At 38.1% G+C, this 14,924-nt stretch overlaps 2 protein-coding genes across 5 annotated transcripts in view; one reads left to right on the forward strand and one right to left on the reverse strand.

Moving 5' to 3' along the window:
• The window catches only part of LOC138331003 (acyl-CoA dehydrogenase family member 11-like), a 36,232-nt gene extending 31,129 nt beyond the window's left edge, over window positions 1-5,103 (forward strand). Inside the window, exons 4-9 of the mRNA XM_069278463.1 lie at window positions 1,115-1,238; window positions 1,499-1,641; window positions 1,897-2,046; window positions 2,579-2,673; window positions 4,356-4,455; window positions 4,942-5,103. Coding sequence (XP_069134564.1) covers window positions 1,115-1,238; window positions 1,499-1,641; window positions 1,897-2,046; window positions 2,579-2,673; window positions 4,356-4,455; window positions 4,942-5,103 — 774 coding nt within the window. The remainder of the gene's footprint in view (window positions 1-1,114; window positions 1,239-1,498; window positions 1,642-1,896; window positions 2,047-2,578; window positions 2,674-4,355; window positions 4,456-4,941) is intronic.
• The window catches only part of LOC138331040 (aspartate--tRNA ligase, mitochondrial-like), a 669,399-nt gene that overhangs the window by 622,264 nt on the left and 32,211 nt on the right, over window positions 1-14,924 (reverse strand). The gene's annotated exons all lie outside the window — the stretch shown is intronic.

Genomic DNA, 14,924 nt, shown 5'->3' on the forward strand with positions numbered 1-14,924 from the left:
ATTTGAACAGTAATTGGTGTTTAATTATGTATATATATGTCTAATTAACACAAAAAATAATATGAAATAATTTATTTTACCTTTGATGCTTGCACAATCTGTACTTCATTCCATATAGGATATAGTGCCACAGAAATTATTCGGGATGCAATTAATTATTTTTCATATTTTTAACTTAAAGTAAAATTAGAAGCTTAAACTTTTCAATGGTGGTAATGGTGTATAGTAAGTAACTTTTGTAACTGAAGAAAAATACAAAATCGCCTGCTCCTGTTTTTGATAGTGAAAAATTACCATTTGTCAGCGGTGGAGCATCTTTAAATTAGTTGCACATTGACATTATAGTTCAGGTTTACTACAAATTTTGTAATCATTTCTTCAACAGGTTAAAGTTTAAAAATTATAACCAATACATGATATTTTCCGTCTTTGCCAAGAGTTATCCACCCTTTTGTTGTGTATTTGTGAGTGTAACATGACAGTGGTTAAACAATGATTGTTTTATTTACAAAATAACTATGTCACAATCAATACCGGGAGATAAGTCTGTAATATGCAAAGACAGAAATTTTTGTAACTTGAAATCTTGCTTTAATTCAAACTTCACTGCCGAGATATGAAGGTACCACTCTTCCATTGACAGTCGCCTACACCAGATGGGTAAGGTCTACCTCATGGCGTCGGCTTCCGGTCTCTATTGGTGCCCGCTTGCCATGACTGATGGTGCCACTTATATTGTTGAGGTATCCGAAATCAAGGAAATGAACCTGTAATTTATTTTAAAAAAAGATATGGAAAACATTTTGTTCTTGACTTTGTTGACAAACACACAAAAATAGATGAAAAGTTTGATTAATCAGATTCTAATATTGATGGAAAAAAACCCAGAAAGATTTTAAAGATAGAGGATGCCTAAATAGTTTTATATTAGTCAGGGGCTTACAATTAGCTAGGTACAACCATATTCTTGTATTTATAGACTAAATAATCTGATGAACTCATAATCAATTATGTAGATTTAAAAATACTTGTTTGTGAGTATTCATCTTTTAAAACTAAATAAAAATATTAAGATAAATTTAGTTACCTAATGACTATTTATTTTTAAATTTAGAATCTTGCCAATGATTACCCCTGGTTGAAGGAAAGGGCTTTTGGACACTTGACCAGTCGTCTGCCTAGTCAATTCTGGACATCTGGACAATGGATGACCGAAAGGAAAGGTGGATCAGATGTAGGTAAGCATACAGAACAGCAATTAATTATAAAAAAATATTTAAATGATTACTTAGTGACCAATCTATGAACCAATCTATGGTCTATGAACTGCCAGTCACAAAGAATTTGACCTCTGGCTATAGGTCACAAGGAACTTTGACCTCTGGCTACTGGCTACAATGAACTTTGACCTCTGGCTACAAGCCATAAGGAACTTTGACTCTGGCTTCAGGCCACAAGGAACTTGTGAAAACTTTACAGAAATGAACTTATTTTACAGCTAATGGTACTGAAACTGTTGCTATACCACAAGGAGATGGAAGTTTTCGTCTCCATGGTTACAAATGGTTCTCCTCTGCAACTGATGCTGACATCACATTCACATTAGCCCGGGTTGTAGGGAAGGATGGAGATATTGTAAAGGTAGCATTAAATTGGTCAAAATTAATTTAACAGAAGTGTATTATTATCAAGAAAATATATTTTTCATTAAATTTTAATATATAACTACAGCAGTTTAGTCTCTGAATGCAGTGTAAATGTATATGTTGAATATAATTGGTTTCTAAGTTGTCAAAGTATAGAAGATGTTAATGGAATATGAATGGTGGATAATATTGGTCAGATACATAGATTTAACAATACTTGTTTTAGAATTGCTGAATGTTTTTTTTACAGGGAACACGTGGATTGTCATTGTTCTATTTGGAAGTTCACAACGAAGATGGAAGTCTGAACAACATTCAGATACAGAAGCTAAAGAACAAGTTGGGAACCAAACAAGTCCCTACGGCAGAGCTTCTTCTGGATGGAACAGTTGCTCATAAGGTATTCTCATGATTCCTTTGTTGTGTATATGGATATATGGGTGCAGTTAGATTACATCTATTATGGTATAAGGGAGATAATATAACCCTTACTTATACAGGTTATTCCCCTTTACTAAATCTCTGCAGTTTGAGAGAATAAAGATAGACTTGGAACAGGAAAGATTGATTGTTGTTTCTCTGATGAAAATGTAGCGAGTTTCCCCAATACAGTAAAATCAACTTCTCAATCACGTAACACATTTGTTTTGTGTATGCTGGGTTCTCCACTCTGGCTTACTTACTTAAAAATCTAGCCAAAAAACAAGATCCAAATCTTTTCCAGCAACTAGAAAATGAACTACCCGGTAGATGAAGTCAAGGATATTTCAAATGTGTACTGTATTGAAAAGTCGTTGAGATTTTTATAATAATCCTGAGCTGTTTATTTTTTTTATTTATTCATCTTTTTTGAATTGTAAAGATCACATGTATTAAAAAACTGTTGGAACTATTAAATCAGATCAATGTTTTTCTTAATTTGACATCAACAGGTGTCTGAGGAAGGGCGTGGTGTGGCATCCATTTCAAGTATGTTGACGTTGTCACGGATACACAATGCATTGGCGTCAGTTTCAATAATGAGACGGTAGGTCAAGGTCATAAGGCCAGTCAAGATTTTAAAATATTTTTATCCCATTAACAAACTAATTTATAGATGAATCATAACATATATAATAAATCTTTATACAGTGGAACCTCCCAAAACCGAACCTTCTCAAAACCGATCACCTCTAGAAACCGAACATGGATGTCATGTACGGAATGAATTCCTCTTTATTAATAGTATATAAAACTTCCCAAAACCGATCCCTCCCAATTCCGAATACCGGACCGATTTTGAGATCGGAATAGTCAAATGTAACTAAAATACACTTCTGAAAATCGGCCTTACCTGAGCGACACCGATAGATTGCATTGAGGTCTGATCAACCGACCGTGAAATACACACATACCTGTACCATAGTTGTTGCATGCCATGTCCTTGGGCATGTATACCGATGGGAAGGCTATAGGTACACAGTAAATATACCGAGATGGTGGTGTAATTATTTAATCATGCCTATTGTTTAGATATCTAACGAAGGTCTACCATGTGCACGCGGTTTGTTTACTGTAGGAAAACAAGCAGAGTTCGTAATAAAGAGAAAGTTTCGTATTCAAATCACACGTTGTTTTTTTTATTTACATATGTAATTGTCGGATAACGTAAATTATCTGTATGAAGAAGCCGAAGCCATGTATTGTTTTAGAAAATGACTATGTCATATAATGACCGGCATCGACTCATCATTGTGTAATTAGACCATATAATTTGATTCTTGACGTAACGGGAAGCGATCGGTCGTATGTAGGTTGCAGACGAGAACATCCCAAAGAACATTCACGCAACTAACTAACTAAACTACGTTTATAAGCGGTAACAAAGTCAAGTTTGCTGTAATCCATTCCTTTTAAACGTATGATTCTCTCTTTTGTGATAACATTCACATTAACAATCAATATCGGTCGGTTTTAACGATCACTAGGCATAAATGCTGTGTACTAATGTAAAAAACGACTTCCGATCGATTAAATCCGGATCGTGATGATCGGTATTCGGTTCACTTCTCCAAACCACACCCTCTCTAAACCGGCCGAAATTATATGCACCGACCATGATCGGTTTCGGGAGGTTCCACTGTATTAAAACAAACTTTAGCTGTATAATAAAAGGTTTGACCTTTTAAAATAACCTTATAGAATCCGCCATTTTATCTAATCTATGTTGATATAATAATTTCAACGCTCATACTGTAGCGTTCTGCTGAACAGCATGGCTACTTTTTGGTAAAACCGGCCTCCGGCTGCCACTTGCTAAAGGGTTTATTGTGCTCCGTTGTACTGTTAAATATTTGTCTTCTTTCATTGTCCTGTTTTACTGTTCGTGTCATGTTATGTAATAGTGTTCGTTTTGTGTGTTAAAGGGGTAGATTGCCTTGAAAATTTGACATTTATTTTGTCCACACGGTTGGAATTACTTCTTTGTCCCATATTTACAATTTACAGAAATTCGTATCCTACAGACTTACGTTTGATGGGATCCCGTGTCATCTGGAAAATCCTGTTGATATTACTTCTTTGACCCCTATATTAATTTCATATTCACTTATGTAAACCTTACAAATTACAGAATCTTCAACACAGCAAGAGACTACAGCTATATTGATATTACTTCTTTGACCCCTATAATAATTTCATATTCACTTATGTAAACCTTACAAATTACAGAATCGTCAATACAGCAAGAGACTACAGCACACGGCGGTCTGCCTTTGGGAATGTTCTGAAGGACTATCCTCTGCATGTTCAAACTTTAGCCAGACTAGAGGTATAAAACATATCTGTACATTTACTCTGTAACCTTATTAAATGCTGTGTGTTCACTATATGCCTGTGTTGTTAGTCACCTATTATGATGTTGTTATCTTTGTAAAGTCAATTTAACATGGGAGTTGGCTGTTGAAATGACTGTTCCATTTTTGACCATATCGACCTTTTATTCTACTTATTATAGGTACAAAAATCTATTGAGTTGCAGTTGGCAAGGAAGTTGTATGCCAACTTGACAATGGCAATCATTTCAGTGTAAATCTCTAGCGTGCTTCATCAACTGTTTAATTCTGAAATTAACAGCCACAGATTGATTACTGCCATTATCTAAAGTAAAACTTATCACGCTTTATTGCATTTCAGTCCTCTCTGAAAAAAATGTTCATCAAAGAATTAATGAAGTAATCTTATTTCTTTTTGAAATTTATTTTTGCATAATAAAACATTATTTTGCCTGTTTCAAAAACAAACTATGACTTTGAAGGTTGAAGTTCGAGGAGCCACACTGCTAACGTTTGAAGCAGCACGACTGTTGGGAAGGGAGGATGTTGGAATCGCCACTGAACATGAGCAGATGTTACTTCGGCTGTTGACTCCTTTGGCCAAACTTTACACTGCTAAACAGGTACTGATTATCAATAACTAGACAGTACAGTAAAACACCTCTATAACAAACACGCTTACAACAAATTCACAATTATAACGTTGTAATTTTCATTCCCGCCGCGGATCCTATAAGATGTCTGTAATAAGTGTATAATGAATTATGCTGATGACGAAGTAATTTCATTGGTTCCTAGAGGTTCGTCATAACCATGTTTTACTGTATACAATTGACCATGTGTTACAATACTCCCATAACTTTGTCTTTTATCCTGCCCCCCATATATTGACAGATAACTTGTGCGTCAATAAGAAATGCTTTATCCTTCAATATGATCACATGAATTTGTTCCACATCTGACGGAACTTTTTTCTATCTTGAGCCAGAACTTAAACCTTCCCGTGAATGAAACATCATGCAGTCCCGATAAAACATGACGTCACATGCACCGGAATTATGTCATTAGCTCACCTGGCCCGAAGGGCCGGTGAGCTTATGTCATGGCGCGTCGTCCGTTGTCTGTCCGTCGTCCGACGTCCGTCTGTCCGTCAACATTTCCTTTAAATCGCTACTAGTCATAGAGTTCTGCATGGATTGTAACCAAATTTGGCCACAAACATCCTTGGGGGAGGGGGAACAGAACTTGTATAAATTTTGGCTCTGACCCCCCCCGGGGGCAGGAGGGGCGGGGCCCAATAGGGGAAATAGAGGTAAATCCTTTAAATCGCTACTAGTCATAGAGTTCTGAATGGAATGTAACCAAATTTGGCCACAAACATCCTTGGGGGAAGGGGAACAGAACTTGTATAAATTTTAGCTCTGGTCCCCCAGGAGCAGGAGGGGCGGGGCCCAATAGGGGAAATAGAGGTAAATCCTTTAAATCGCTACTAGTCATAGAGTTCTGCATTGATTGTAACCAAATTTGGCCACAAACATCCTTGGGGGAAGGGGGAAAGAACTTGTATAAATTTTGGCTCTGACCCCCCGGGGGCAGGAGGGACGCGGCCCAATAGGGGATATAGAGGTAAATCCTATAAATCGCTACTTGACCTAGAGTTCTGCATGGATTGTAACCAAATTTGGCCACAAACATCCTTGGCGAAAGGGGAACAGAAATTGTATAAATTTTGGCTCTGACCCTCCGGGGGCAGGAGGGGCGGGGCCCAATAGGGGAAATAGAGGTAATCTTATAAATCGCTACTTATCATAGAGTTCTACATGGATTGTAACCAAATTTAACCAGAAACATCCTTGGGGGAGGGGGAACAGAACTTGTATAAATTTTGGCTCTGACCCCCCCGGGGGCAGGAGGGGCGGGGCCCAATAGGGGAAATAGAGGTAAATCCTTTAAATCGCTACTAGTCATAGAGTTCTGAATGGAATGTAACCAAATTTGGCCACAAACATCCTTGGGGGAAGGGGGAAAGAACTTGTATAAATTTTGGCTCTGGTCCACCGGGGGCAGGAGGGGCAGGGCCCAATAGGGGAAATAGAGGTAAATCCTTTAAATCGCTACTAGTCATAGAGTTCTACATGGATTGTAACCAAATTTGGCCACAAACATCCTTGGGTGAGTGGAACAGAACTTGTATAAATTTTGGCATTAGCCCCCCAGGGGCAGGAGGGGTGGGGCCAAATAAGGGAAATAGAGGTAAATCCTTTAAATCGCTACTAGTCATAGCGTTCTGAATGGAATGTAACCAAATTTGGCCAGAAACATCCTTGGGGGAAGGGGAACAGAACTTGTATAAATTTTGGCTCTGACCCTCCTTGGGGGCAGGAGGGGCGGGGCCCAATAGGGGAAATGAAGGTAAATCCTATATAAATTGCTACTTGTCCTAGAGTTCTGCATGGATTGTAATCAAATTTGGCCAGAAACATCGGGGGGGGGGGGAGGGTAACAGAACTTGTATAAATTTTGGCTCTGACCCCCCGGGGGCAGGAGGGGCGGGGCCAAATAGAGGGAAATGAAGGTAAATCCTTTAAATCGCTACTAGTCATAGAGTTCTGAATGGAATGTAACCAAATTTGGCCACAAACATCCTTGGGGGAGGGGGAACAGAACTTGTATAAATTTTGGCTCTGACCCCCCGGGGGCAGGAGGGGCGGGGCCCAATAGGGGAAATAGAGGTAAATCCTTTAAATCGCTACTAGTCATAGAGTTCTGAATGGAATGTAACCAAATTTGGCCACAAACATCCTTGGGGGAAGGGGAACAGAACTTGTATAAATTTTGGCTCTGGTCCCCCAGGAGCAGGAGGGGCGGGGCCCAATAGGGGAAATAGAGGTAAATCCTTAAAATCGCTACTTGTCCTAGAGTTCTGCATGGATTGTACCACCCAAATTTGGCCAGAAACTTCCTTGGGGTTTACAGAATTCGTATAAATTTTGGCTTTGACCCCCTGGAGCAGAAAAAGTGGGGCCCAATAGGGGAATTAAAGGTTAATATTCAAATTCCTTCAGAAAATAAACAATGAACTTGTATTCAGAACATTACTTGGCAAATTACAAACCAGTTGAGCGATATAGGCCCTCTGGGCCTCTTGTTCAGTGATATTACACACTGAATAAATTACTTGTACTGTTTGTGAAGGCGTTTATATATTTCCCAGTGGCACTGTTTTGAATGCCATAATGGTTGCAGGATAAAAAGAATACATCGATAGTATGTATCTTACAAGTTTTATTTTGGTACTCGGCACAGAATGCCGAGATGACTTATTTTATCTTGGCTTTCCGAAGTCATGCACCAAAATAATCCTTGTATTGTAAGATACTAACCATGTATTCTCTATTTATCAGGAAATGTCAGTAATGTACACAGTACTTAAACTACTTTGATTGTTCAGGTGACGTCGGTAATGTTAACAGTACTTTCACTTCTTTGATTGTATCAGGCGACGTCGCTAATGTTAACAGTACTTTCACTACTTTGATTGTATCCGGTGATGTCAGTAATGTTAACAGTACTTTCACTACTTTGATTGTATCAGATGATGTCGGTATTGTTAACAGTACTTTCACTTCTTTGATTGTATCAGGCGATGTCGGTAATGTTAACAGTACTTTCACTACTTTGATTGCATCAGGCGATGTTGGTAATGTTAACAGTACTTTCACTACTTTGATTTTATCAGATGAGATCGGTATTGTTAACAGTATTTTCACTACTTTGATTGTATCAGGCGATGTCAGTAATGTTAACAGTACTTTCACTACTTTGATTGCATCAGGCGATGTCAGTAATGTTATAAGTACTTTCACTACTTTGATTTTATCAGATGATGTCGGTATTGTTAACAGTATTTTCACAAGTTTGATTTTATCAGGCGATGTCAGTAATTTTAACAGTACTTTCACTACTTTGATTGTATCAGGCGATGTCAGTAATGTTATTAGTACTTTCACTACTTTGATTATATCAGGCAATGTCAGTAATGTTAACAGTACTTTCACTACTTTGATTGTATCAGGCATTGTCAGTTATGTTACCAGTACTTTCACTACTTTGATTGTATCAGGCGATGTTAGTAATGTTAACAGTACTTTCACTACTTTGATTGTATCAGGCGTTGTCAGTAATGTTAACAGTACTTTCACTACTTTGATTGTATCAGGCGATGTCAGTAATGTTAACAGTACTTTCACTACTTTGATTGTATCAGGCGATGTCGGTAATGTTAACAGTACTTTCACTACTTTGATTTTATCAGATGAGATCGGTATTGTTAACAGTATTTTCACTACTTTGATTGTATCAGGCGATGTCAGTAATGTTAACAGTACTTTCACTACTTTGATTGCATCAGGCGATGTCAGTAATGTTATTAGTACTTTCACTACTTTGATTTTATCAGATAATGTCGGTATTATTAACAGTATTTTCTCTACTTTGATTGTATCAGGCGATGTCAGTAATGTTAACAGTACTTTCACTACTTTGATTGTATCAGATGTCAGTAATGTTAACAGTACTTTCACAACTTTGATTGCATCAGGCAATGTCAGTAATGTTAACAGTACTTTCACTACTTTGATTGTATCAGATGTCAGTAATGTTAACAGTACTTTCACAACTTTGATTGCATCAGGCGCTGTCAGTAATGTTAACAGTACTTTCACTACTTTGATTGTATCAGGTGACGGCGGTAATGTTAACAGTACTTTCACTTCTTTGATTGTATCAGGTGACGTCGCTAATGTTAACAGTACTTTCACTACTTTGATTGTATCCGGTGATGTCAGTAATGTTAACAGTACTTTCACTACTTTGATTGTATCAGATGATGTCGGTATTGTTAACAGTACTTTCACTACTTTGATTGTATCAGGCGATGTTGGTAATGTTAACAGTAACTTTCACTACTTTGATTGCATCAGGCGATGTTGGTAATGTTAACAGTACTTTCACTACTTTGATTTTATCAGATGAGATCGGTATTGTTAACAGTATTTTCACTACTTTGATTGTATCAGGCGATGTCAGTTATGTTAACAGTACTTTCACTACTTTGATTGCATCAGGCGATGTCAGTAATGTTATAAGTACTTTCACTACTTTGATTTTATCAGATGATGTTGGTATTGTTAACAGTATTTTCACAAGTTTGATTTTATCAGGCGATGTCAGTAATGTTAACAGTACTTTCACTACTTTGATTGTATCAGGCGATGTCAGTAATGTTATTAGTACTTTCACTACTTTGATTATATCAGGCAATGTCAGTAATGTTAACAGTACTTTCACTACTTTGATTGTATCAGGCATTGTCAGTTATGTTTCCAGTACTTTCACTACTTTGATTGTATCAGGCGATGTTAGTAATGTTAACAGTACTTTCACTACTTTGATTGTATCAGGCGTTGTCAGTAATGTTAACAGTACTTTCAATACTTTGATTGTATCAGGCGATGTCAGTAATGTTAACAGTACTTTCACTACTTTGATTGTATCAGGCGATGTCAGTAATGTTATTAGTACTTTCACTACTTTGATTATATCAGGCAATGTCAGTAATGTTAACAGTACTTTCACTACTTTGATTGTATCAGGCATTGTCAGTTATGTTACCAGTACTTTCACTACTTTGATTGTATCAGCGATGTTAGTAATGTTAACAGTACTTTCACTACTTTGATTGTATCAGGCGTGTGTCAGTAATGTTAACAGTACTTTCACTACTTTTTGATTGTATCAGGCGATGTCAGTAATGTTAACAGTACTTTCACTACTTTGATTTGTATCTTTGATTTTATCAGATAATGTCGGTAATTATATAACAGTATTTTCTCCTACTTTGATTGTATCAGGCGATGCTATGCTAGTAATGTTAACCAGTACTTTCACTACTTTGATTTTATCAGAGATGTTCAGTAATGTTAGCAGTACAGTTTTCACTACTTTGATTGTATCAGGGCGATGTCAGTAATGTTAACAGTACTTTCACTACTTGATTGTATCATGGATGCGATGTCAATAATGTTAACAGTACTTTCACTACTTTGATTGTATCAGGCGATGTCAGTAATGTGGTACCATACTTTCACTACTTTAACAGTACTTTACACTACTTGCATTGTTCAGGCGATGTCGGTAATGTTACAGTACTTCCACCCTACTTTGGGGTAAGGCAAATCTCAGTAATGTTAACTTATTTTAGCTTTGAAACCTACTCAATCAGTAATGTTGGATGGATTTCATCCATATTTGTGTGAAACATCAAGGACACGTTTAATATTTCATATACTTTGAGCCTTGGTCCGACCCCTAGGCAATGCCGGTAATGTTAAAAGGGCAAATTTTTTTTAACAGCTTTTTAAAACCTACTCCTCCTTCATGCAATTTGGATGGTTTTCATCCATATTTGGTGTGAAACATCATTGGGGACAGGACAATACATAGAGGATACTATAATTGAGCCTGGTCGGGACCCCTTAGGGGGCACAGGGGTTGGGGCCCCAAATGGGCAAATTTTCTTAATTTCAGCTTTAAAATCCTACTCCTCCTTTATCCTTAGATGGATTTCATCCATATTTGGTGTGAAACATCATTGGGGAAGGACAATCATATTTTAAATATAAATGAGCCTGGTACCCCTGGGGCTGAGGGGTGGGGCCCCAAAAGGGCAAAATACCTTTTCAATTTTAGCTTTTTAAATTACTACTCCTTCATATTTGGATGGATTTCATCCATATTTGGTGTGAAACATCATTGGGAAAAGGGACAATCATATTTTATATAATTGAGGGTCTGACCCCTAGGGGCTGAGGGGGCGGGGCCCCAAAAGTGGCAAATTTTTTAATTTATTAAAAATCCTACTCTCTCTCTTAAACTAGATGGATTTCATCCATATTTAGTGTGAAACATCATTGGGGAAAGGGGACAATCAATTTTTACAAATAAATGAGCCTGGTCCACCCCCCTAGGGGGCTGAGGGGGGTGGGGTCAAAAGGGAAATTTTCTTAATTTAGCTTTAAAATTCCTACTCTCTTGCATCCTTGGATGATTTTATCCATATTTAATGTGTGAAACATCATTATAGGGGGATTAAATTAATTTTTGTATAAATGAGCCTGGGGGCTGACCCCTAGGGGGCTGAAGGGATGGGCCCAAAAGGGCAAATTTTCTTAATTTTAAATGCTTTAAAATCCTTCTCTCCTCCTTAATCCTTGGATGGATTTCATCCATATTGCAATGTGTGAAACATCATTGGCCAAGGACAATCATATTTTAATAAATTGCCTACGGACTACCCCTAGGGGCTGAGGGGGTGGGGCCCCCAAAAGGGCAAATTTTCTTAATTTTAGCTTTAAAATCCTACTCATCCTTGGATGGATTTCATCCATATTTGGTGTGAAAACATCATTGGGGGAAGGACAATAATATTTCATATAAATGAGCCTGGTCCGACCCCTAGGGGCTGAGGGGGTGGCCGGGGCCCGTAAAAGGGCAAATTTTCTTAATTTTAGCTTTAAAAACCCTACTCCTCCTTCATCCTTGGATGGATTTCATCCATATTTGGTGTGAAACATCATTGGGGAAGGACAATCATATTTTATATAAATGAGCCTGTCCGACCCCTAGGGGCTGGGGTGGGGCCCCAAAAGGGCAAATTTTCTTAATTTTAGCTTTACTTCCTGTTTTCAGGTTTCCTCTCCTCTCTATGAAAAATTTCATAAGGGGTTTGGATGGATTTCATCATATTTTTTTTGTGAAACATCATTGGTATTCCAAATGGCCGCTGGCCCACTTCCTTTTTAAATTTCATTGGGGAAAAAGGGATTTTATTAAAAATTGGTCTATAGGGGTTTTAATTAATGCCGAACAAAATGGATTTCACATTTTCAGCAAATTTTCTTAATTTAAGCTTTAAAATCCTACTCCTCCTTCATCCTTCGATGGATTTCATCCATATTTGGTGTGAAACATCATTGGCCAAGGACAATCATATTTTATATAAATGAGTCTGGTCCGACCCCTAGGGGCTGAGGGATGGGGCCCCAAAAGGGCAAATTTTCTTAATTTTAGCTTTAAAATCCTACTCCTCCTTGATCCTTGGATGGATTTCATCCATATTTGGTGTGAAACATCATTGGCCAAGTACAATCATATTTTGTATAAATTTGCCTGGTCGGACCCCTAGGGGCTGAGGGTGGGGCCCCCAAAGGGCAAATTTTCTTAATTTTAGCTTTGAAAACCTACTCATCCTTGGATGGATTTCATCCATATTTGGTGTGAAACATCATTGGGGACGGACAATCATATTTCATATAAATGAGCCTGGTCCGACCCCTAGGGGCTGAGGGGTGGGGCTCTAAAAGGGCAAATTTTCTTAATTTTAGCTTTAAAACCCTACTCCTCCTTCATATTTGGATGGATTTCATCCATATTTGGTGTGAAACATCATTGGGCAAGGACAATCATATTTTATATAAATGAGCCTGGTCTGACCCCTAGGGGCTGAGGGGTGGGGCCCCAAATGGGCAAATTTTCTTAATTTTAGCTTTAAAATCCTACTCCACCTTCATCCTTAGATGCATTTCATCCATATTTAGTGTGAAACATCATTGGAGATAGACAAACATATTTTATATCAATGATCCCGGTCCGACCCCTAGGTGCTGAGGGGTGGGGCCCCAAATGGGGAAATTTTCTTAATTTTAGCTTTAAAATTCTACTCCTCTTTGATCCTTCGATGGATTTCATCCATATTTGGTGTGAAACATCATTGGGGAAGGACAATCATATTTTATATAAATGAGCCTGGTCCGACCCCTAGGGGCTGAGGGGTGGGGCCCCAAAAGGGCAAATTTTCTTAATTTTAGCTTTGAAATCCTACTCCTCCTCATCCTTGGATGGATTTCATCCATATTTGGTGTGAAACATCATTGGGGAAGGACAATCATATTTTATATAAATGAGCCTGGTCCGACCCCTAGGGGCTGAGGGGTGGGACCCTAAAAGGGCAAATTTTCTTAATTTTAGCTTTAAAACCCTACTCCTCCTTCATATTTGGATGGATTTCATCCATATTTGGTTTGAAACATCATTAGGGACGGACAATCATATTTGATATAAATGAGCCTGGTCGGACCCCTAGGGGCTGAGGGGTGGGGCCCCAAATGGGCAAATTTTCTTAATTTTAGCTTTAAAATCCTACTCCTCCTTGATCCTTCGATGGATTTCATCCATATTTGGTGTGAAACATCATTGGCTTAGGACAATCATATTTTATATAAATGAGCCTGGTCCGACCCCTAGGGGCTGAGGGGTGGGGCCCCAAAAGGGCAAATATTTTCAATTTTAGCTTTAAAATCCTACTCCTTCATATTTGGATGGATTTCATCCATATTTGGTGTGAAACATCATTGGCTAAGGACAATCATATTTTATTTAAATGAGCCTGGTCCGACCCCTAGGGGCTGAGGGGTGGGGCCCCCAAAGGGCAAATTTTCTTAATTTTAGCTTTGAAAACCTACTCATCCTTGGATGGATTTCATCCATATTTGGTGTGAAACATCATTGGGGACGGACAATAATATTTCATATAAATGAGCCTGGTCCGACCCCTAGGGGCTGAGGGGTGGGACCCTAAAAGGGCAAATTTTCTTAATTTTAGCTTTAAAACCCTACTCCTCCTTCATATTTGGATGGATTTCATCCATATTTGGTTTGAAACATCATTAGGGACGGACAATCATATTTGATATAAATGAGCCTGGTCGGACCCCTAGGGGCTGAGAGTTGGAGCCCCAAATGGGCAAATTTTCTTAATTTTAGCTTTAAAATCCTACTCCTCCTTTAACCTTAGATGGATTTCATCCATATTTGGTGTGAAACATCATTGGGGACGGACAATCATATTTCATATAAATGAGCCTGGTCCGACCCCTAGGGGCTGAGGGGTTGGGCCCCAAAAGGGCAAATATTTTCAATTTTAGCTTTAAAATCCTACTCCTTCATATTTGGATGGATTTCATCCATATTTGGTGTGAAACATCATTAGGGACGGACAATCATATTTTATATAATTGAGCCAGGTCTGACCCCTAGGGGCTGAGGGGTGGGGCCCCAAATTGGCAAATTTTCTTAATTTAGCTTTTAAATCCTACTCCTCCTTCATCCTTAGATGGATTTCATCCATATTTAGTGTGAAACATCATTGGAGACGGACAATCATATTTTATATAAATGAGCCCGGTCCGACCCCTAGGTGCTGAGGGGTGGGGCCCCAAATGGGGAAATTTTCTTAATTTAGCTTTAAAATTCTACTCCTTCATCCTTGGATGAATTTTATCCATATTTGGTGTGAAACATCATTGGGGAAACACAATTATATTTGTATAAATGAGTCTGGTCTGCC

Source organism: Argopecten irradians, chromosome 9 (assembly GCF_041381155.1).
Source record: "Argopecten irradians isolate NY chromosome 9, Ai_NY, whole genome shotgun sequence".
In the NCBI taxonomy this organism is placed as follows: domain Eukaryota; kingdom Metazoa; phylum Mollusca; class Bivalvia; order Pectinida; family Pectinidae; genus Argopecten; species Argopecten irradians.